The sequence below is a fragment of the Adiantum capillus-veneris genome, chromosome 17 (assembly GCF_014529385.1).
Source record: "Adiantum capillus-veneris isolate H3 chromosome 17, ASM1452938v2, whole genome shotgun sequence".
NCBI lineage: Eukaryota > Viridiplantae > Streptophyta > Polypodiopsida > Polypodiales > Pteridaceae > Adiantum > Adiantum capillus-veneris.
The window spans coordinates 4612956-4636444 of record NC_140947.1 but is presented as its reverse complement, the minus strand read 5'-3'; the positions used below and the strand labels follow the sequence as shown (position 1 = coordinate 4636444).

Here is a 23489-nt window from a genome sequence, read left to right as displayed (position 1 = left end):
GGCCCTTCCAAGGGGACTCTTCTCACATACAAACCAAGGCTTATCGAGTCTATAGAAGGATCCAACAACAATATCAAAGTTTGGCTAATAACGAGCTTAAGTAAAGTTATATATCTCTTGAAATTTCTGAGATTTCTCAGGTTTTTCTCAAAAAGAGTTACACTAGACACATCTGGTCTCGGATACTTAACCTCCTAAGAGGGACACACACCCTATAAATTCTCTATCTAATAATACTGATTTTACACGAGCTCAAAGAGAAAAAATTTGTTCCTATCAGATTCACATACCAAAAGAGATGGTCGTATACTCCGAGCAACAGAGTAAGATGATGTTGAGAGCCAAAATTATCAACTAGAATTTCCATAGTCATGAGATATTCCTTCAGTTGGACATTTTCCCAATTCAATTTTGGTTATTAACCACAAATAAAATAGATACTATTTATTTATAGAGTTTGACTAGATAAATCATTTATCACAATATACCTCATTGGAATAGTATAAGATCATTGTTTTACACTAAGTGTGTAATACAGGAGTTTCCAATTCTTTTTTTTTTTTCACATTATATTTCTCTTCTAAAATATTATGATGTGTATATCACTATGAGCAAGTACAAACTCTGTTGCTAATTTTTGTGTTTCTTATTAGCATTACTATTTTAGAACACTATTGAGTGTGTCATTTGATGTTAGCTTTGGTCACATCTAGCCTTCTAGGGTCACTTTTGGCTACTCAAACTTACACTTTTGGCTACTCAAACTTACACCTTTTAGCCTTAAGGACATGGTATAGGTATGTAGGTTCAAGAATTGTGCAATGATGATTGGGCACACTATAACCTCCCTCAAATTGTGGAGTGAAGAGGTGTAAGGATTCCCTTAAACAAAGATACTTAACACAAAGCTCTTCTTTTTTTACAAAGAACACCACCTGTTTTGAAATTTACTCCACATGTGAAGAGTAAATGTGCCCATAGACTTAAAAATAGGGTACCAACCATTTCTTATGTGTCAAAGGCAAGTCCATATGCTAAACAATCATTAATTGATTTACATTAGTAGAAAGCATTCAAAAGATTGCTAGAAAAGAGAGAGAAATAAGTTTTGCTTTATTCGGGCATATCGCTTGAGATAAGCTCTACTATTAGTTGAGAAGAGAGAGTACTAAGCTTTGATCAATCAGAGCATCTAGCATGAGAGATACTCTACAATTAGTTGAGAAGTGGAAGCGACAAGTTTTGCTAAGAGACAACATTTCACTTGAGGTAGGCTCTACTCTCAATAGTTAGAGGTTCCTTTTGGCCAAAGGAAATGTCTCTTAAGAGGATATTTGATTACAATTATTCAGTTCAATTTTTGCTACGAGTAAATAGCTTCGCATATGAGTACCAGATTTGGTATTTATTAAGTGGATCAATCAGCCTGAAGTAGGTTCCAACTAGGAAAACATTGATATTCTTAAAAGAGTTGTTTTATTGCTGTTTTCGAGACGCATATGAGTACAAGAGGAAAACATTGGAGGTGAAATTCTTTCAAGTATACCCTACCAAATTTAGCAAAAACTTGTGCTCATAGGTGTAAAATACTAATATGTAGACAACACAATATATATTCTGGTTGTGAGATGTAATACATATGATTCTATGCATAAATGGATTGCAATAGAAGTCAAGCATGCATGGTTGCGAGATGTATTACATATGATTCTATGTATGAATGGATTGCAATAAAAGTCAAGGATGCACTTGAAACATACCTCACTAGCTTGCGATCTATAGATTTTAAGGACAAAAGTCATTTGAATACAGATGAAAAATCTTCAAATTATTTCAAAATATATAAAATACCTGCAATGGTGAAAGAGAATTCTCTTTTAAGGAATAGTACTTCAAATTTTTGCATCAACACCAAGGGTAGTCACCCTGCTAAAGACCTCCTCTAGATAATAATGCTAACTCCAGGAAACAAAACTACCTCCACCTCATTGCTTACATACATGTCTCCTACACCTTACTGAGGTACAAAGTAATTATCAAAGGTTTTGATTGGTCTCATTCTTCATCAAACTCCTCTGTGAATGGTTATTGACAAGCTTTGATCTTTAGAAGAATTACACATTTCACTAGCCTCATAGACTCAAGAGACTATCTCCATGCCATGGGGGAGTACTTTCACCTCCACAACCCTCCAGCCTTATCCACTAACAAAGCTAATCAATAACCCATGTTTCTCCCAGAACACACCTACATTTTAAGATTGTTATAAATTTGGGGATCTTCTGCATGGAGGCTAGGTTTTTTCCCCTTGTTTTTTTCTCTTTGTGGTTGGGGCCCGAGGGGGGGGGGCGGGGGGCGGGGCGGGGGGTTTACATCTATTACCACATGTAGTATGTTCTATAAGACAATGATCATGCGATTCATGGTTATCAGTTACTGTTTTAAATGATTGTGCCTCTCATGCATGGTTGCAGGTGCACTAGTTTTACGCAAATGTTTTTATAACTGTGCCGATTTCGGCATAGTTCCATCAGTGACACAAGTAACGTATTACTGATAACTGGTGCACGCATGACCACATCCTAAAAGGTTTGCCTCGTTGGATTCTAATCAAATCTCTTATCAAGCAATTTGAGGATTAATACAATTAGATACAAACAATACGTTGTAAGAACGCATCAGCACTTGGCACGCATTGGTGGTCCTTTCTCCTCTTCATAATCTGGCAAAATCTAAACCATCTGTTGCTGTGTCATCGAACCTCACCTTCATGTAGTGTTGGAGGTAATCACGGTAAACAACTGCCTTGTACAGAGCTGGGTTGCGTTCACCAATGAGGTGAGCAAGGGGAGAAGTTGTAGCCTCCAGTGAGGGGCCAATAAAGCATGGCACAGAGAGGCGGGGCCTATCACCATTGGTTACCACCCTATGTAAGATGCTGGCAAATTGCCCATTTGAGAGAATCTGCAAGTCATCAAGTGAGTCGATGAGCTAGCATACATAATCAGACACGACAGTAAAATCAATAAGGACACAAAAGCAACTATCAACCTCCATCTGATCCGCTATATTGATGGTGAGCGAATTGGGCACGGGGTCGCAGGCAATCCATTGCCCATCCTTCAATATCTCCAGACCGCCCACTTGATCTTGAAGGAGGACAGTGATGAAGCCTGCATCTGTATGCTCACTCAGTCCAAAAGTAAGGCTGGGGTCAGGACAAGGAGGATAGTAATGCATCATCATGTTACACGAAGCCACATGTTGTTTCGACATCTCCTCCACAGTTGCTCCCAAGGACTCCACAATGGCTCCATATAGCCTTTCCCCTAGTTTGTGAGCCTCTGTCTTATACTCCAAAGCGGGTTCCCTGGTACGAAAAAGCATTCAAATAGCACATTCAGATAACATTCATACCATTCACAAACTTCAAAAGATTGATTGAAAAGTACTCTCAACATCGCATAGCTCAATACACAATTCACATTTCTCGACTGACAACCATCTAAACTACTCCTCAGATATAGCTACTTGAAGACATGAAGTTCATCTGCATATCAACATTCGTTAAAAACTTAATCCACTGTCTGTACCTGCGGTGTCTTCGTATGCACGCTTCTCTAATGAACATCTTGATTCCCTGGAGTCCAGCATCAGAAACATCCTTTGAAAATCTGCTTCCCATCCTTCATTAATCGAATGTGACTAATGACAGATGGTGTACTGTTGAGGATGATAAATGATGGAGTCCAAGCATTGAGTCATTGACACACTCCCATAACTGCGCTCCCACTCAATCCCTTGGCTTCGAAAAGTTGCTACTGAAAAAGCCTCCAAGTTCATAAGAGTCGAAGACCACCGTTACGGTCGCTTTCCAAAGGCATAGTTGTTGCCATTCAATTGCGAGAGAAAAGATAGGAAAGGTAAAATTCTTGATTGGTTGATCCCCTACGAAAGAGTAGAACTGGGACCAATCTCCCCACTCCTCGTGACTAGTTGCTCCATCATGGACTTCCTCTTCTTGTACTTCTTCATCTTGGACCGAGTTAAAGTCAGATTCATCATCCCTTGCAATTGTCGATGAGGGCGTGGGTATGTGACGAGGCTAGGACAGGTTGGGATGAAGAGGGATTGTCAAATCAGCCCACAAAAGCTCCGGATCAGCCCCAAAAGGTGAAAGACAGCCATGACCAGTAATAAGCCTCTTTCCGTCGCACCACCATAAACTCGCACGGATCACCGATCCGACTCAAGAGCACCCCTTGGCTATGATACCATGTCAAAGTTGCAACAGAAAAGGTGAATCGGATGATGATATGTCTGATACCACGAGCAAGCCCTCCCTCATGACCAGGCAGCCACTGGATCTCGAAGCTACCGCAAAAGATCTCCTTTGTAACGTTCTCCGTGTGTCTACCGCCCACCAAACAGGCCTCGGGTGCAACAGTCAGAAGTAAGCAATGCCAATGGGGAAGGTGGTAGCAGGAGGTGGAGCGCTAGACGCCAAAAGAGAGATCACAATGCAAAACGCTAGAGAGAGAGAGAGAGAGAGAGAGAGAGAGAGAGAGAGAGAGAGAGAGAGAGATGCAAACGCTCGAGAGAGGACAGAGGAGAGAGAAACGTTAGAGAGCTGTGAAACCCCAAAACACTGGCTACACATCTTGGGCTCACAATCCTCCCCTACGTCCACCATTTTGATAGCCATTTGAACTGAGCTGGACCAGCGTCAATACATCTTTCTTTACACACAGGCAAGTTCATCAATTCTTTTCAATCGGGATCATGCCACATCACATGGCATTACGCTGTTCATTTTACACTCATCATACAAATCACCTTGATGTTTACATAGACTACAAATTGTTACCTTGCTTTTTTCCTTCCTCTTGGTGATAGGCCATTGAGGGTCTCCAGAGGTCTCTTATGTATATAGAATAAAACCCCTTTTCTCGCCAAAAAAAAACCCCAAAAGGTTGGCTATAATCTCCAATGACTCAATGATACAATACAACTTAAACAAGGGGGTAGGGATCTCAACAGTTGACTTCTATAGAGGACCATTTTGACCCCTTGGGTCGTCAAGAATTGTCTCCGCAAGAAGAGACAGCCTAGTCTTGAGGGACTGCCTCTACATCAGCTGGGGATTCTCCCCATGTTGGCCCTCACACGCCCGCGTGCGCACACACCCCGGCCTACACCCCTGCCTTTGAGCCCCCCCCCCCCCCCGCAGTAAGGTGCAACAGAAGTGAATGTTGAACTTATCTCAAGATGAGTGCTCCGAACTGTGCTCAAGGGTTCCTTTCACTTACGGAAGGGAGAGCCTTCCGTTCCTTTAGTGAGCGAGTGCAAATGATCACAAACAAAGTGACTGACACTATGAATGAAGGTGCTGAGACTGAGAGAAAGAAAGAAAGAAAGAAAGCTTTATTTACGCCTTCTAAAGGCCGAAGTCGGCCTATGAGACAAATCAATGTACATCTAGTGGTAGTCTGGGTGTCCGGAAAAGAAAATACTGAAAATAAAATGCTAAAATGAAAGCTAATCTAGAACCGGGATGTGCAGTGTGGTGGTATGATGGTAATGAGAGAGAGAGAGAGAGAGAGAGAGAGAGAGAGAGAGAGAGAGAGAGAGAGAGAAGAATACGACACCAGACGGTTCTCAAACCCTCCTCCAAGGGCCTCCCTCTCTAAGGTGAGAGAGGTCTATGCTATTGATTGCACAAATCTAGTACAATGGTCTAGATGCAATGGACTTGCCAACAATGTCCACGACAATGGCTGAAATCTGAAAACGCTAGGGCTGAAATCTGCAAATATGCTGAATCCTGACACGGTGTCGACGAGGATGGCGATGGCAACGACGCGACGACGATGCGCTGAAAACGCAGATGCTGAAATCTGCGGACAGCGGGCTGAAACTGAAAACACTGGCTGATTTGACGGTGCAGCGAGGATCTCCTACGGGTATGTGAGATCTGCAAGGCTAGGGGCTGAACTTGCGGTGTCTTAAGCGCTGAAAACTGAAAACGCTGATGCTAGGGCTGATCTGAAGCCAGAAATCTACAAAACACTGATGCTGATCTGCAACCAAAAACGCTAGGGAATCTGTAGCAAAAACGTTGGTCCTGATCTGCTGTAGAAAACGCTATACTGATCTGCAATCTGCTGGCGCTATTTGCTGGGATCTGAAAACGATGGCTGATCTGGGATGTCCAAAACCGCCAGGTTGTCTTTGTGGCTGAAAACGCTAAGTCTCCAGCCGGTCTTGCTGAGGTGCACTACAAGTTGCTAGAATTTCTCGCATGAATCGTGCGATACTTGAACTTCATGAAGGTCTGCAATGCTTGCTTCTTTGGGCCGCGTCGAAAGCGACACAAAGTGATTTGTGGCGGCTTCAATGCTCCTACTTCGACTATGGTCGGGCGTCTACCTTCTTCAAGAATCTCCGAGAAGGAAAATTCTTGAAATCACTTCCAACACAAAATCAAGAACATATCCATTCCATGTAGAGTGACTCGAAAAATACTATGCTTCCTAAATGGCTGTGCATGCAATTGAGATGAGCCAAGTGATGGAGTGCCAAACCGTTCACCAAACACACGCAACAAGTGAGATCGAATCTTGCCTAAACCTATAAATTGTGGCAAATCACAATGAAAATGCCAATGCTTGATGTATGAAAAGAAAAAGGAGAAGGAGACTCTCTCGGTCTTTTCTTCTCCAAAGCACGACACACATGATTTGCATGATGAAGATGTGATTATTCACAAGGATGATGATTTGCATGATAAAGCTCTGGTTGTTCACAAGGATGATGGTTTAGTTGATGCTTTTCTAGTGAAGCTAACCTCATTGCAGACACGATCAATCACGGAGACCCAATCTTGGTTGTGAGGTGCAGCGGAAGTGAATGTTGAACTTTGCTCAAGATGAGTGCTCTAAACTGTGCTCAAGGGTTCCTTTTACTTACGAAAGGGAGAGCCTTCCGTTCCTTTAGTAAGAGAGTGCAAATGTTCATGTAAGGTGCAGCAGAATGAATGTTTGAACTTTGCTCAAGATGAGTGCTCCGATGTAACATTTAATGGTCTAGTAACTTGTGTGTAGCGGAAAATAGCATGAACATAGTGAGCATTTCATTAGAATAGCTTCCTAATGAGAATAACAAGAGTGCTTGGGTGGAAAGAGCAACAAAAAGCATAACACCTAGTTAGATAGCATGAACAATACTTCAAAAGAGAGAGAAATTAAGCAATTGACAACAATTGAGGACCGGATTTGCATGGAGCCGGTCCCCCCTCCAAAAGGCTTTGTATTATGGTTTCTCTCATCAAGAGAGACATTTTACAATACAATTCTTTGTGTTCCTTCAATACTAGCTAGTGCAATGAAGATGGAAACTTCATACACTAAGCAAAACACTTATCAAACACAACATCAATTCCCTCACGGTCTCAGACCCAAGACCTCACACACCTTCGAACATGGTGAGAGCTAGCGGGGTATGAGAGTAAATTGAGAGGAAGGAGTATTCTTACGAGAAAGATGTACATCTCCTCACATAATCACTCATATTAGCATAGCTTAGCTTAATAATTAGCATGGTAGACGAGATGAGCATGCATTGAAGCTTTGCTCTTGGTTGGATTTGCATCACAAAGCCAAGAGTTGTTGGTGTAGGCCTCCCATCTCACAAGCTTGGAGTAGGTGGTAAGCTTTCCATTAAAGCTTCAGAAGGAGAGAGAGTCTTCTTTGCTTCACACATGAGATTGTGTGAGTGTGTGTGATAATGCCTTGCAAAAATCAGCCCCCTCTCTCTCTTGGTCGACCCCCCTTGCTAATTACTCATGCTACAGCCCCATTGGACCTCCCCAGCCTCAACCAATGGAAATTAAGCAGCATAAGTGATAGCCTTCTGACATGTGTCCCCCTTTCCCCTTTTGTGAGAGCTTTAGGTAATTATTTAATTCAACTAAACTCTCATTGGATCCCTTTGCCTCCTGGCCAATAGGAATCAGGCAAGCCATTGGGCTGCTGAATGCTCATTGGTCCCTTTGGAAGACTGTGCAATAGTCTTCTAGAGAGCTTAATTCCTATTGGTTCTTTTATTAAGTGTTTTTAAATTAATTAAACTAGATTTACTCTAGCCTAATTCTCATTGGTCCACCTCCATGGCCATCCAATAGGATTTGAGTACACCTTGTGGGCATCTGGCCTAGGGAGCTGACATGTGTCCCTCTTTTCCCTTGTGTACAAAGGGAGCTTGTGTGTATGTGTGTGGGTGTTTCTCTCTCATCCCCTACTTCTTGGGCTCGCCCCCTCCTATGTAGGGCTTGACAAAGACTTTCTAGGACACACACAAAGCATCCAATTCCCCTAATGTTTGACCTTTGGACACAACCTTTGAATTTTGGATCCCTACTGTGGCCGATCTGCTAGCTTAACCAATATTCTAGCTTTTTCTCCCCTGGCACTTCCCCATATTAAATGATCAGTTTAACATGAGAAAATCATTTAGGAGAATTAGATATTGATTATTATGACATTACCTCCCTCTTGAAATCATAGTCGTCCTCGACTATGAGGTAGAGAAGATAAAGCATATTCATTGGTCGTTTTCCCTAGCGGGTAGAGGATCCCTATGTTACCTTACGACATCGTTCCAGAATGGATGACTAGTCCATTTGGCGCTTGAGAGCCTAAGCTGCCACAAGCATGTCTACACATTAGTCCTATCAGTCTTTCATAGTAGAGTGACAACCTCTACTTGGTATTCGAGAGACGTCGTCTCCGCAAACTTGATCTAAGCATGCATACTACTTCATTTTTGTACACAATAAAGAAAAAGAGAGTCTTATAAGACAAAAACTTTGTTCATTTTAAACATTTGTACATTTGCTTATTCTAGCGAAGCATTGTAAGCATTGACAAGGTTTAGGTTATCCTTTAATTGTATGCCTTGCATCCATCTACCATCTTCAAAAGGATAATTCTTGAACTTAATAAGATATCGTCGGACAGTCTTACCGCCTCTTAGTACCTTGTCTTCATGTTGGAGAATGGACTCGGGATGCAGCACCTCTTCTTGGTCCTCGATCTCCGGTGGGTCTTCAATAGTTGATTCTTGAGGTGGCTCTCCTTTGATTTGATTTGATTTGATATTTACGTCCTCGGGGAGACAAAATGACCCATGGGACCCTCGAAAACTCTAAGCAAACTCCCCTTGCGGGGGTGTGTGGTGTGTAGCACCCTTTGCCTTTTCCATGAGTAGTGTGTGATGTTCTAGAATACTGGCTAGGTATATGCCTAGAGCTGTAGGAGATGGGTCGGTTTTAGAGAGCAATTCCTCAAGAGTAGTGCATCCCCTTGTAAGCTGCTGAAAATCAACGCGTATGTCGGTGTATGCGGGGCATTCTAGAGTCACATGTGTCTCATCCTCAATCTTTTGTAAACTGCATTGGGTGCATTCTCTTTGGCTTGCATCAATTTTCAGCCATCCTCCTGTCTCTACTTTCAGCCTGTGAGCTCTCATACGCATCATAGTGATGGCTCTTCTTGTTCGGTGACACATAGGAGTTCTTATGTGAACTTGTGTTTCTGACATTTTGTATGCCTCCCAATACTTTGTGTGTATGTTTTTGCAGTAGTATTCAAATTTAGATCTGTGTGTAGCCGTCTTCCATTTGTTGTGGAGACTGTCTAGCGCTGTCAGCTCAAAATTCAGCATATAATCTCCTTCTTTTCCTTCTTCCATAGGCATGTCTACATATGCTTCCACATTCCATCTTGCACACCATCTCTTGATGTCTTGTACCAGACTTGAGGAGAGGATTTTGCTCTTGTTGGTTTTTTGTGGTGCACAACCGACTCCCCATGCCACTTGTGGTATTCTATTGGGAGACATCTTCTTCACTTTCATAATGTATTTGTACATTCTCTGCAATGCTTTCATTTCTAATGGCCTGTTGCTTGTTTCCAACATCATCACGGAGTATGGTGTCATCGTTTTGACCCCAAGATGTCTACATAGGAACTTCTTTTGTATCTTTTCTATTTCGTTCCATGTACTGGCCGATATGCTAGCACCCCAAACTTCCACCCCGTATAGTATGGTCTGTACTACGCATGTTTCAAATACCATTGCTTTGATCTCCCATCTTCGGATATTGCTTTGTGTACACATTCTCAAATTGGTAGTATTTGGCTTTGGCCGCATCAAGTCTGCTTCTTACACAACTTCCCCATGCATGATTGGAAGGAATATCCACTCCCAAATATTTAAAACTATCCACCACTTCGATTGCTTGGTCTAGGAACATCACCTTGGGCTGATTTTCTATTTTGTGTGTTCTTATGGACATAATCTTCGTCTTTTTCACATTGACAGCTAAGCCTGTAGCTTCACAGAAAGCATGCACGGCATCCATTGATCTTTGTAATGACCTGAGGTTATATGCAAAAAGGACTACATCATCCGCATATATGAGAAGCCAAAGTATGAAAGCTCCAATACTTGGTCTATCTTCTTCTTGTGCGAGTGCTTGTTGTATGAAGTCCTCAAGTTGATCTATGCGTAATCCAAAAAGTGTTGGGGACAAACGGCAGCCTTGTTTCACTCTCATGTTACTTTCGAACTCTTGGGAGAAACCCGTTTGCATTTTCAACATGCATCTCACCTTTTTGTAGAGACGAGCCACCGCCGCTCTAAGGTTGTATCGGTACTCCAATGTTTTCCATTCTTTTCCACAAACCATCTCTGCAAACTGTGTCGAACGCTTTTTTGAAGTCCACAAAACAACAATACAAAGTTTTGCCCTTCAATCGGCTTTCTTCCATCAATACTCTGAGCGACATGAGGTGATCTATAGTGCTGTATTGACATCTAAAGCCTGCTTGACCAATTGCACGTTTGTCATTACATTCAGCCCATACACTGCTCTTTTTCCAAAGAGTTTTGCCATGCATGAACCAACCATGATAGTGCGATAGTTTTCTGGCTGATTTCTGTCCCCACTTTTGAATAAGGCCTTAATCCAGTTTTCTTGCCAATCTGCGGGTAGATCTTGCGTGGCTAAGGAGTCTATGGATCCATTCCTTGGCCACCTTGCCTGACCATTTCAGCATTTCCGAGCTCATGTTATTGGTGTCTAGTGCTTTCCCATTCTCAAGCTTTTGTATACCTTTTAGAGTTGCCTTCATAATCAAGGGTTCTTTCGTTTGCAACTCGGGTTGATTTCCAATCATTTCCTTAGCGTCTTTGTGTACATAAAGTTGTTCCACATAAGCATACATGTCTTCTTGGCTGATGTCTCCCATGATATCCTGTCGTTTCCCTTTCATTTTCCACCATGCCCCTTTCGGGTTCTCTGTGAAATGCTTGATCTCTTTTTGTTCTTTTTCCAGCTCATATCTTCTTCTTTTCTTTCGTAGGAGTGCATTATATTCTTTGACTAAAGGGACCTCTGACTTGAGTGTCATTCTCAACCTGTGTTTGGCTGCCTTACATTCTTCATCAAACCATGAATTATGTGGCATGCCTTTTGCATCTTTCTTCTGTTTGCGAGCTCTACCCATTACAGCTTCAAGGGTTGTGATCATTGCTTGTTTGAAAATTAGCCACGTGTCTTTAATATTGCAGGGCATGTCATGTACCATGAGTATGCTATCAAGAAAAGTCGCATATTCCTTTTTCTTTTCTATTTGCATTTTGTATGACCAAGTCGGCTTTGCTACTATCTTTTCCTTCCTTTGTGTGGGCACTCGTAACCATACGTGAATGGGTGTGTGGTCCGAGTTTGGGGATCATTCTCCCACCGCAAAATCATGTATTATGTGTGATCCAAAAGTAACTAACCAACATGTAGTCAATGGTGCTCATCCCTTTATTGGCCGTGTAGCATGTGTATTTACCCGAGTTTGCAAATTTCCGCGATCCATTTATGACTAACATTTGCATGGAGTTCATCATGCTAATCAAGGCTGATCCTTGTGGATTTGTTATTTGGTCATGAGAGCACCTCTCCCACATAGGATCAGGGGTTTCATATCCCTCCTTATTGGCAGGATCTAGTGTGAAATCCACAACTTGCATTTGAGTGTGTGCTATACGAGCATTCAAGTCTCCCATAAGCATGACTATGCCCTCTTGTGTGTAGGTTTCAATATCTGCATACAATTCTCCAAAAGGATCTCCTTTGTCTATTTTGAAGGCATTATAGAATGACGACTCTCTATGCGGTATGTAGCATCCAGCAACGAATATTGGCTTATCCTTTGTCTCAATTTTGATCCAAATATATCTTTATATTCATCAACCTTGCTTATTTTGATCACCTTGTGCAAATCCTCCTTGTACATCACTGCAACCCCGCCTTGACCCCTCATTTTCATACTTGGCATCCATATGGATTGTGTCATACATCCCTCAATGCAAGGGATACGGCATGCATCATGTTCCCATGTTTCAAGCAAAAAAAGTACATCTGCTTTAGGCAAAACTTCTTGCAGACCATCTCCTTTGTGCCAGGGGAAACCCCGACAATTCCAACTTGTTACGTGTATATCTGTGATCCCATGGGTCCCTACCTATCATGCCTCCTATGATGTCCCCGTATTAGGGGATGCGTTCTTCTTTATGCGTTCTTCATATGCCTGTCTCCGTTCTTTTTGTTGCATGGGCGTCCTGTCCTCACTAATGTAGATTGTGCTATCTTTCAAGAAAATCCGTGCATTCTCAAGGATGATGGCTCGTTTGCGCGCATCTAACAATGTGCATACAATCGCACGATTGCCCTCGGCTCTTTTTTTGCCCACACGGTGTGCCCCGTATACGACCACGTCTTGCATTCCAAACTTGTCTATGATGATATCTGTTACATCTGTGTTCAATGTGAGCACTTTTTCATTGTCAAATTCGGGTACGCCACGAATCACAATGTTCATATTGCGTTTCTCGCGTTCATGGTATTCTGTCTCATCCACATTTACATACCTATCTGTCGCATGTGATATAGCATGTGAATTCGCATGGCCATTCCTTCCTACATTTGCCCATGAGTTTGCATGCCCAAGTACATTTTGTTGTATGTCGCATACATTTGCAAGCTTCTCCTCTTGGGTAGTTACCTGCTTGTTTAAAGTGTCTTGTAATGCTTGAAATTTCTCTTCTTGTTGCGTGATTTTCAGGTCCTGCATCTTGATTGTGTGCTCTAACTCCTGGTTTTTGAGAGCAAGTTTCTTAATGTCCTCACTCTGCCTCATCATCATTTCTTGCATAGATGTAATGAGACCCCATATGTCTTGCATAGAGCATACAACCGGACCGTCCATTCTTGTGATTGTACCTGTGTTTTTCCCTGTACCTATACTTGTCCCTGTACCTGTTTCTGTTTTGGGTGGAGTAGCTAGTTTTTCTTTCGTGTTTGCCATTGTGCGTATTGGTGATGATCGTACTGATAGGCCACTTCTTGAGACTCGCAGATTGACGGCCTCACTCATACATGAAGAGAGGGATGCTCTACTATTGAAAATGAGACAGCCTGCACGCGAGCAACAGGCATTGGCCTGCGCCTGAGGGAGAAGGGCCTGACCTGCGCGCGCGTCAGCAGCAGCAGGCAGCAGATGCACGCGTCAGCGCACGCGCACACACACACACAGAGCATTGTGTATGAGCCAATGGTTGGGCAGCTTGAGTTGATGGGCCATCTCATTGATTGGCCTAAGAATCTGAAAGGGATCATAGTACCTTTTTGCTAACTTAGCATAGTACTTTTAGTGTCCCGTAGGATTCTTGCCTGTCGTGTGCCTTAATCAAGCCTTGGGAAATTTGAGTAAGACCCAATCATTTTCTTTAAAGGCTTGGGCTCTTCTGTGCTTGTCAGTAGCAACCTTTTGCCTTTGCTGTGAGATAGAAATAGCATCCTTAATCTTTTGGAAAGTTTCTTGTAGGTCTCGGCTATACTCATCTGCAACGAAGATCTTCCCGTGTACCTTAAGTAGCAAGGGACTTTTTGATCTTCCCTCAATTACCTAAGGTGCTTTTCCCATGGAAGTATGTACAATGTTATTGTAAGCATACTCCACTAAGGGTAAGTACTTCTCCCATTGGGATCTTTTATCTACTTCCATTACATAGGCTTTTGGTAGATCAAGAATTGTTAGGTTAGCTATTTCACCTTTGCCATCCGTTTGCGGGTGATTGGCCGAAGAGAAGTTTAGCCTTGTTCCTAAATTCTCAAAGAGACCCTTCCAGAAATTACTGGTCATTCTAGGATCTCTATCCGACACTATAGACATTGGCATGAAGATTTGTGAAATGAAAAGGGTTGCCATTTGATGGGCTTTGATAGTCTTTTTGACAAGTATAAAATGAGCTTGTTTACTAAACCTGTCTACTATCGTCCATATTCCCGTATTCCCATGGATAGACTTGGGCAATCCAAAGATAAAATCCATGGATATGCTCTCCCATGGTGAATTAGGGATTGGCAAAGGTTGAAGCAATCCAAGTTGCTTTCCTCTATCAAACTTCTTCTTTTGGCATACCACACATTTAGAAACATACTCTTGTATGTTTGCTTTTATGGTAGGCCAATAGAAATATGTTTCAATTCCCTTTAGGGTAGACTGAATCCCTCTATGCCCTGCATAAGGAGGAGCATGAGATTCATACATTACTTTCTCACGTAGTGAACTAGTAACGCATAGTCTATTGCCGTAGAGAAGATAACCATCTTGTAAAGTAATGGTTTCTCTTTCTTCCCTAGTGCAAGGGCTGAAATCACATCTCTAAAATCGGGATCAATAGCATACTCATCTATCATAGAAGATAGATCATTGTGAGTTGCTATGGAAACCGCATTTACTCTCGGTCGTCTTCAGAGTGCATCGGCTACTTGATTATGCTTGCCAGCAATGTGAGCAATATGAAAATGAAATTGTGAAAGAAAGTTTGCCCACCTCATTTGTTTGTCAGAGAGCTCGGTCTGCGTCATGAAGTACTTAAAAGACTTTGGTGATCCGTTCGCAGAATGAAAGGAGTCCCCAATAAATAGTGCTTCCATGAGTCTAAGGCATGTAGAACTACGAGGAGTTCCTTTTCATATATGCCTAGAACTTGCTCAACAGAGTCGAGCCTTCGACTTTCATAGCCTATGGCGTGCCCTTCTTGGAGCAAAACAGCTCCAAGGCAATCACCACAAGCGTCACATTGGACATCAAATGGCTTTGAGAGATCCGGTAATGTAAGCACACGTTCAGAGATAAGCTTTTCAAAAGCATTGTTCTCCTTGGCAGCCATGTGTACCTAACGTTTTTCTTTGTTAGGTCATGTAATGGTCCTGCTATTAGTGAGAACTTTTCTATGAAGCGTTTATAGTAAGCGCACATACCTATAAAGCTTCTTAACTCATGAAGATTCCTTGGTTTAGGCCATCCTTTTATTACCTCTAACTTTGATGGATCCATTTGGATGCCATCTTGAGAGATAATGTGACCTAAATAATGAATCTCTTGTAAGAAAAATTCACTTTTCTTTCAATTAACATAAAGTTTATTCTCTCTTAGAACTTGAAATATTACCTGGAGGTGTCGCTTGTGTTCGTCTAATGAATTAGAGTAGATGATGATATCATCAAAGAGAACTCCAGTAAAGGTTCGGTGAGGCCTGAATAGCTTCTCCATCAAGCGGTTGAATGTTGTTGGTGCATTGGTCAAGCCAAAAGGCATGACAATGTATTCGTAAAGACGAAACGTAGTGCGAAATGCGGTCCTTACAATGTCTTGATCAACTATCCTTATTTGATGATAGCCACTTTTTAGGTCAATCCTACTGAAGTAGGTGGACCCTTGTAGCTTATCAAATAGGTCTTCTACCTACGGAACGGGAAACCTATTTTTGATAGTGATCCTATTTAGTGCTCTATAGTCGACACACATACGATATGTGCCGTCTTTCTTTTGCACTAGTAGCACAGGAGAACAAAATGGAGATGAGCTAGGCTTAATGAAACCAGCCCGTGGGGCGGTAGGCTTTGGCTTTTACCCAAATTCTTTACTTTAGACACACACAAAGCACTTTGCAAAGGTAACCTGTAACGGGGACTAACACCTAAGTACACACACGACTCGGAAGATAGAATGCTCCGAGCAGACGCCGACAACCTATAGGCCCCAAAATTGGCAGTATCCCCACGCAATAGATGACTTTCCCGACGCATACGGACTCTTTGCAAAACCTGGCAAGAATCTGCAGCACGCTGAATTCTCTGTTTTCTGCCCCGAAAATGCGTCAGATCACCTGTACAGCGGTCCCCTCGCGTCCCCGAACCTCTTGGGGGTATTAGGGTCCGTTTAAGGCCGAAACCCTAAACCTGCAAAAAATACACAGCAGGCTGCAATTCCCTGTTTTGGGCTCCGTTTCGCGTGCCGGTTGCATCTGTAGCAAGACCTCGAGCTCCCGCACCTGTAGGGCTACTTGCCCTTTGAATCGGACGAGATTTCTCACGTGAAACCTCTCCGAATTCACCTGTACCACATATGAATTCAATGTAATAGATGGAAATGACAAAAGTATGAAGGTCTCATTAAGTCATTTGTATCTATGTGTTATGACCTTTCTTGCGGATACATGCGATGATAAAAGAGTGTTTATAGCACAAGATCATCAATGGCGTGTATTTATGGTATGCAATCGAGGACGTTTGCGATTTCAAGAGGGGGGTATGTCACGCGGACGTGGCAGCTGTTAACTATGTCACGAGGATGTGGCAATTGCTAACTTTAGTTGTTGGTTTCTTTCCAATGGGTTTTGTTTTATTTTTGAGACCCTCTTCTTGAAGTAACAAACGGTCGGATATTGTATGGCCAATGTGAACGGTAGTTTCACCCGTAGACGAGAAGTGGTCGGCACTGGAATTGGTATAGTAAGAGGATGTCTAGGCTCAAAGCAAGATCATATAGGTCCCCCCGTCGCACTTAGCAAGTTGGTGGATACTAGGAAGTGAACTCAATAAAGGCCTAAAGTCAAGGTGTGACTACCAACAGAAAGTATCCGACAATAGGGCCACATTGCACTTTTGGATGCGGTCCCAATGAGGATAGATAGTCAGATGACCACAGGGAGCCCAACGGAATCATTTCCTAAAATTTAGGGAACTGTTATTTTGGGCCACGAAATGTGTTCTCGTCATTACCTCCGTATGACTAGGGGAACACTTTACAACTCTGCCGCGAAGTCAACTGAGCGACCATCGGGAGACTTTTAAGCGGCAGACCCGAAACGGGAAATGGTCTGTAAATGCGCCAAGTGGCACATTCCTGTGCACTTTCCTCATGCAAGAAGAAGTGGCGCTGAATTTCATGCTCAGAGAGGCCTCATTTGCAAACTGTCACAGGTTAAGAGCTATGGAGTGCTTCCTTTCCCCCTTATGTACAGTGCGGTGCCAGAAGTGATGCCCTGCATGCTACGCGTACACTGCTCTCTCTCTCTCCTATGAGCAGTATGTTATGCCCCTCTAGTGGGCTTTTCATTTGACCAATGTACAATTATGTGGGTTCATGGGCGATTGCCGAGGCAAGAGCCTCTTACACAGGTACTGGATTAGCTAGCGGCTACTAGCTCTATCATTACCCCTCCACGTTGGGTTGGGGTATATGTAGGCTGTAATCCAAAGGCTTCAAGGTAAAGTTGCAATACATTAGGTGACTCTAACAATTCATGCTCTTCCATCCACTTTGCATCCATAGGCGGATAGTTCTTGAACTTCACCAAATAGCGTCTTGCAACTTGTTCTTTAACTTTTTTGTCCTTATGTACCAAAACTTGCTCAGGTATTAGGATCTCATCAAGTTCCTCAACTTCTGGCTGATCCTCATCTGGCATATCTTCTCGCACATCACCCACGAAGGGTCTTAGAAGACTCACGTGAAACGCATTATGAATCTTCCATGCATCAGGCAATTTCAGCCTGTAAGCCACATCACTGATCTTGTCAAGCACTTGAAAAGGCCCATAGTAACGCATGCTGAGCTTAGGAAATAGTCGTTCCATGCCCTTCATCTTCTTTAACCTTGCCTTTTCGAACCTTAACAGAACCCAATCACCATGTGATAGTAGAAATTCACGACGGTGACGATGAGCAGCCTTTTTCTGCTTTGCCTGAGTCTTCTCCAAGGCAACTTTAATTTTCTTATACATCTCATCCATGTTCTCAACATATCGATCTGCCTCAAAGATCTTATCCTTTGTATGCAAAATGGGAGGAACCTTTTTGCCGCCTTCAACAATCTCAAAAGGTGCCTTGCCTGTGGACGAATGCACCGTATTGTTGTACGCATACTCAAGGATAGGCAAATACTGTTCCTACTTGCCCTTATTATCTGACACATAACATTTCAGCAAATCTAAGACAATAGAATTAGCCTCTTCTGACTGTCCATCAATTTGTGGATGAAATGAAGACGAGAACTTGAGCGTAGTGCCCATGTTCTCAAACAATTCTCTCCAGAACAAACTTGTCATGCGAGGATCACGATCATTGATAATCGATTTGTGGCATACCATGGTACTTAAACATATTGTACATGAACAAGCGTGCCATCTGATCAGATTTTATCTTCTTCTTGACAGGGATAAAATGGGCCTGCTTACTGAACCTGCAAATAATGGTCCATATACCATCATTCCCTATTGGCGTTCTTGGAAGACCAAAGATAAAGTCAATAGCAATGCTTTCTCATGGCTTATCCGGAATCGGCAGTGGTTGTAACAACCCTGGTGCCTTTTGCCTGTCAAACTTGACCTTTTGGCAAACTATGCATTCTCGCACAAAGGCATCCACTTCTCTCCTCAAGGCAGGCCAATAGAAGAATGTCTCTACCGCTTTAACTATTGCATCAATGCCACGATGCCCTACATACGGTGGGACATGACTCTCTTCCATGACCTTATGTCGCAGTGGCCTAGTGACACAAAGTCCGCCATGCATCATCATAAAACCATCTCTGAGGAGGTAGTGCTCGTGATGTTGCCCCTCTTGTAACTGTTCAAAGATCCTTGCAAAATCTTCATCAGCAGTATACTGTTCTTTCATGTCATCTAGCTCATGATGATAAGGAATTGACACAGCTGAAATTTGTGGCTTTCTTGATAACGCATCAACCACAACATTCTTCTTGCCTTCCACATGCATAATCTGGAAGTGGAACATGGAAAGAATGTTTGCTAATCGCATATGCTTTTCGGATAACTTTGACTATGTCAAGAAGTATCGCAAGGTCTGATGGTCTGTTTGGACAACAAATCAGCACCTAAGAGGTGCTTCCAGCTAGAAAGCGCATGAATCACGGCCAAGAGCTCCTTTTCATAGACTTGCATAGTCCTCTCTGGCCCTTGCAAAATTCAGCTTTCATAAGCTACTACCCGTCCGTCTTGCATTAGCACTGCTCCGATGCTACTGCCACACGCGTCACACTGGACCACAAATGACTTCCTGAGATCTGGCAAAACGGTAACTGGATCTGAAGTCAACTTTTCCTTTAAGAGACTAAAAGCTGAAATCTCTTTTGGGGTCCATCTGAAAGTGACCTCTTTCTTTTGCAAAGCGTGAAGAGGCGATGCTATCTCTGCAAATTTCTGATAAACCTTCTATAGTAGGAGTACAATCCCAAGAAGCTTCTGACATCGTGCACAGTCTTCAAGTCTGGCCATGTCTTGATAGCTTTGACCTTTGCGGGATCCATTCTAACACCATCCTTTGAGACTGTGGCCAAGAAAGTGGATCTCCTTTGAGGAAGAATTCACTTTTCTTAGGATTGACAAGTAACCTGTGACTGCGCAACTCTTCGAACACAATGGTCAAGTGATGCCTATGCTCCTCTTCATTCTTCGAATACACTATCATGTCATCGAAGAACGTCCCACAAACTGTTGATGCGAGCGGAAAGTCCGGTCCATCATTCTGTTGAACGTGGCAAGAGCATTTGTTAGCCCAAACGGTATCACTAGAAACTCATAAAGACCAAATGTCGTTCTAAACACAGTCTTGTGCACATCCTCTGGCCTTATATGAATTTGATGGTACCCACTCTTAAGGTCTATCCTGCTGAAAATTGCAGCACCCTCTAAAAGATCGAGAATATCATCAATTCGAGGAATAGGAAACCTGTTCTTATTCAACGCACAGTAATCAATACACATGCACCACAAGGTGGTACCAAACGTATTGTACGTGGCGTATATGTACGTACTGTACATTGTTCCGTACAAGAAAAAAAATTACGTACGTAAAAATACGTACTCTTGTAAAAAAATCGCAAAGTACTAAATTTTCTAGGACATTTCCAATAAAAAACAAGAGAGAAGCCAACAACTTATACAGACATTCAAAGACACGTTTTACAAGACAACCATATACTATGTAATTATTGCAAGAGACTTGGATTTTTATTTTAAATCAGCACCGTACGGGCTTTCCACACCGGGGGGGGGGGGAGGGGGGGAACCGGTGTATGGATCATTCCGTACGGTACGGAACGGATCAGTATGTACGTTTTGATCCAACCTTGATGCACCATGAGCCATCCTTCTTCTGCACTAGGAGTACTGGGGAGCAAAAGGGTGAAGAACTAGGCTGAATCAGCCCCTTCTCTAATAACTCCTCAACCTGGCCCATAATCTCTTTCTGCTGCGCCGCACTAACCCTGTAGGGAGGTCTATTTGGTGGGCTACACCCTGGCACCAAATCTATCCGATGGTCCTCAAGTCTCTCTGGCGGCAATTGCGGCGGTAATGTATCAGAAAAACAATCACTAAACTTTTGCAAAAAATGCTGACCTTTCTTTATCTAACATAGATAAATTTGACTGATCACTATCTGAGACATCACGTGCAAAAATCAAGTACACAGAAAGACGATTCTTTATTACAAAAGTGATAGCAGAAGCAGATACAATAGGGACTGACTCTCCTTTAAGCTTTACATCCAAGATGTGAGTTTTTTCCCTATGCTGTACAGTGATCTTTTTGTTGTAGGCATCCAAGACTCCATGCACTCAAAACATCCACGGGATCCCCAACAAGGCGTCACAACCTTCCAGCGGCATGATGTAGAACTCTTCTATGTCCACATATGACTGAATATGCAGACGCAGTTTTCCAATGATGGGAGTAACACACTCTGAGTGGCCAAGACATGCCAACCATGCCTCTGCTGTGTACCCCATCTCTTCAGCTCTGATGCCCAGCTTCATAGCTAACTCTGGTGAGATAAAGTTGGCTTTGGCACCTGGATCAAAGAAGATGAGTGCCGTCTGATCCCTAACTTTGCCCCATGCCCTGCATAGCTCACTGGCATCTGTATTGGGCCTGTCACCCACCATGTCTGGCACTAAACCTGACGTGGGTTTAGGCTTCTTGCCTTTCTGGTCTTCTTTAGCCTCTGAGTCAGCTTCCTTTGTGGACAATCGGTAGCAAAGTGACCAGGCTGCTCGCATATAAAGCATTTGTTCTCAGCCATTAGGACCTTCTTTTCCTCGAGCGACTTGCGCACAAAAGGCTTCCTTTTCTGTTTCTTTGCCTGCGCTCCAGAAGTCCCAGCTGAATCCTTGTCTTTGGTGGCCTTTTTCTGTGACGCATCAGGAGCCATTTTCACAAAGAGCTTCTTCGCTGAATTTTTCTTTTGCTGCCCTCCTTTGTCGTTGCTCAGAAATCCACTATCCTCTCCTTTCAACAAGGCAAGACCAGTGTTCTCAACTTCCATAAGCTGAGTGAGGGTAGCCACTCTGTTCTTTGTACAGTAATCATGAAGCCCTTTAGGCAACCCACAATAGCACTTCTCTATCTGCTATGTCAATGGCACAAATCTATAGGAGGTCACTGAGAGCAACGCTTTACAAAACTCCTATTGTACTCCAGCAAGCTCTTGCACGAAGCTGAAATAAGCATTGTCCTTTAAGAAAGTGGCAGCTTTCCTGAATTTCCTGACTCTGTAAAATTCCCTCCTGCATATGCTGTATCGAACTGCTGGAGGAAGGTAAGAGCCTTTGTCTTATCCTCCAAACCACTGAAGGTACTGAACTTTACAGCTGCACCACCTTCTTTGTAAGCCTTCGGCTTCTCTAGTGCCCCCAAGTTGTCATAAGGGATGGTCTGCAACATGCGCACTGTAGTAGGCATGATCGGCACATCTTAGCCATTGACATTTTTTGTCAGAGGTGCGACATCTAGCTGCTGTCCAGAAAAACCAGCCATGCCAAAATGACCCTGTGGCACTGCAAACCAACCCTGGTTGTAGTGAAAACCTTGCTGCATGCCGATACTACCATACATGGGGTTTGGCGTGATGCCTTGCATACCCCCGAACTGTTCCTGGCATGTACGACTGACTTCCACCCCCGAAATACCCAGGATGTACCGTGGGTGGTGGAAAAACTGGGTGCATAGCTTGGTATCCAGTTCCCTGGCCATTCAAGACAGCATGCTGGCTCTGAAAGGTGGCGAGCTGAACTGGCATAACCTGTAGAACGCCACCTGTTCAAGGACGGGAGGAACCTGTTTTGGAGCCCCTGACTCCGCAACATGCGAGTGTTCCCTATCCTCCTGAGCCACATGAAGTACCTGGGCTTGAGCCTCAACAAGCTCCGTACGCAGCGTAGGTTTCCTATTTTGTTGTTGCATTGGTGGCGCTTGCAAGAACTCCATAAACCTTGGATTCTGCACCAGCTGCGAAAAGACATTTACCGCGGCAACTAACTGAGTCTTGCACGCATCATCCTCAAGTTGCCCATTCATAAAGCCCTGTACTACTGGAGGGACATTCACATTGACAGGAGGTACAGACTGACGTGGCCGTGAGCTCTCGCCAATCTCGAAAACCATAGTGATCTCCTGCCTATCCTTTGAAGAGGAACCCTCTTCCATAATGCCCTTCCCCTTGTCGGCCATCGTGTAATCCCACGTTCCTGCACTTTGTGTCTTTACCCAAAACAACCGAGGCTCACTCTTTAAGGAAAAAGTGATTGATGTCCCGACAACAGAACCATGAAACCAGCCTGTGGGGCGGTAGGCTTTGGCTTTCACCCGAAATTCTTTACTTTAGACACACACAGAGCACTTTGCAAAGGTAACCTGTAACGGGGATTAACACCTAAGTACACACACGGCTCGGAAGCTAGAATGCTCCGAGCAGACGCCGACAACCTGTAGGCCCCAAAATTGGCGCCCCTTTCAGTATTTCTTTATTCTTTAACAGAGGGAATACAACCTGTGATCTCCTACGAGCTGCCCCGCACAATCTAGGCTAAGAAACACTTGCTCTGGCCCGATTTCGATAGCATAACTGTACTAGGATGCTTCACAGTCAGTATCCCCACCCAATAGATGACTTTCCCGATGCATAAGGACACTTTGCAAAACCTGGCGAGAATCTGCAGCACGCTGAATTCTCTGTTTTCTGCCCCGAAAATGCGCCAAATCACCTGTACAGTGTTCCCCTC

The 23489-nt window shown here is 43.3% G+C and overlaps 1 protein-coding gene across 1 annotated transcript in view; it reads right to left on the bottom strand.

Annotated features, from left to right (window-relative positions):
* Positions 1 to 2483: 2483 nt before the first annotated feature.
* LOC147436742 (1-aminocyclopropane-1-carboxylate oxidase homolog 1-like) overlaps positions 2484 to 23489 on the bottom strand; it is a 54158-nt gene continuing 33152 nt past the window's right edge. The window contains exons 3-4 of the mRNA XM_086486171.1: positions 3052 to 3370; positions 2484 to 2964 (exon numbers count right to left, since the gene is read on the bottom strand). Coding sequence (XP_086342297.1) covers positions 2716 to 2964; positions 3052 to 3370 — 568 coding nt within the window. The 3' untranslated portion in view covers positions 2484 to 2715. The remainder of the gene's footprint in view (positions 2965 to 3051; positions 3371 to 23489) is intronic.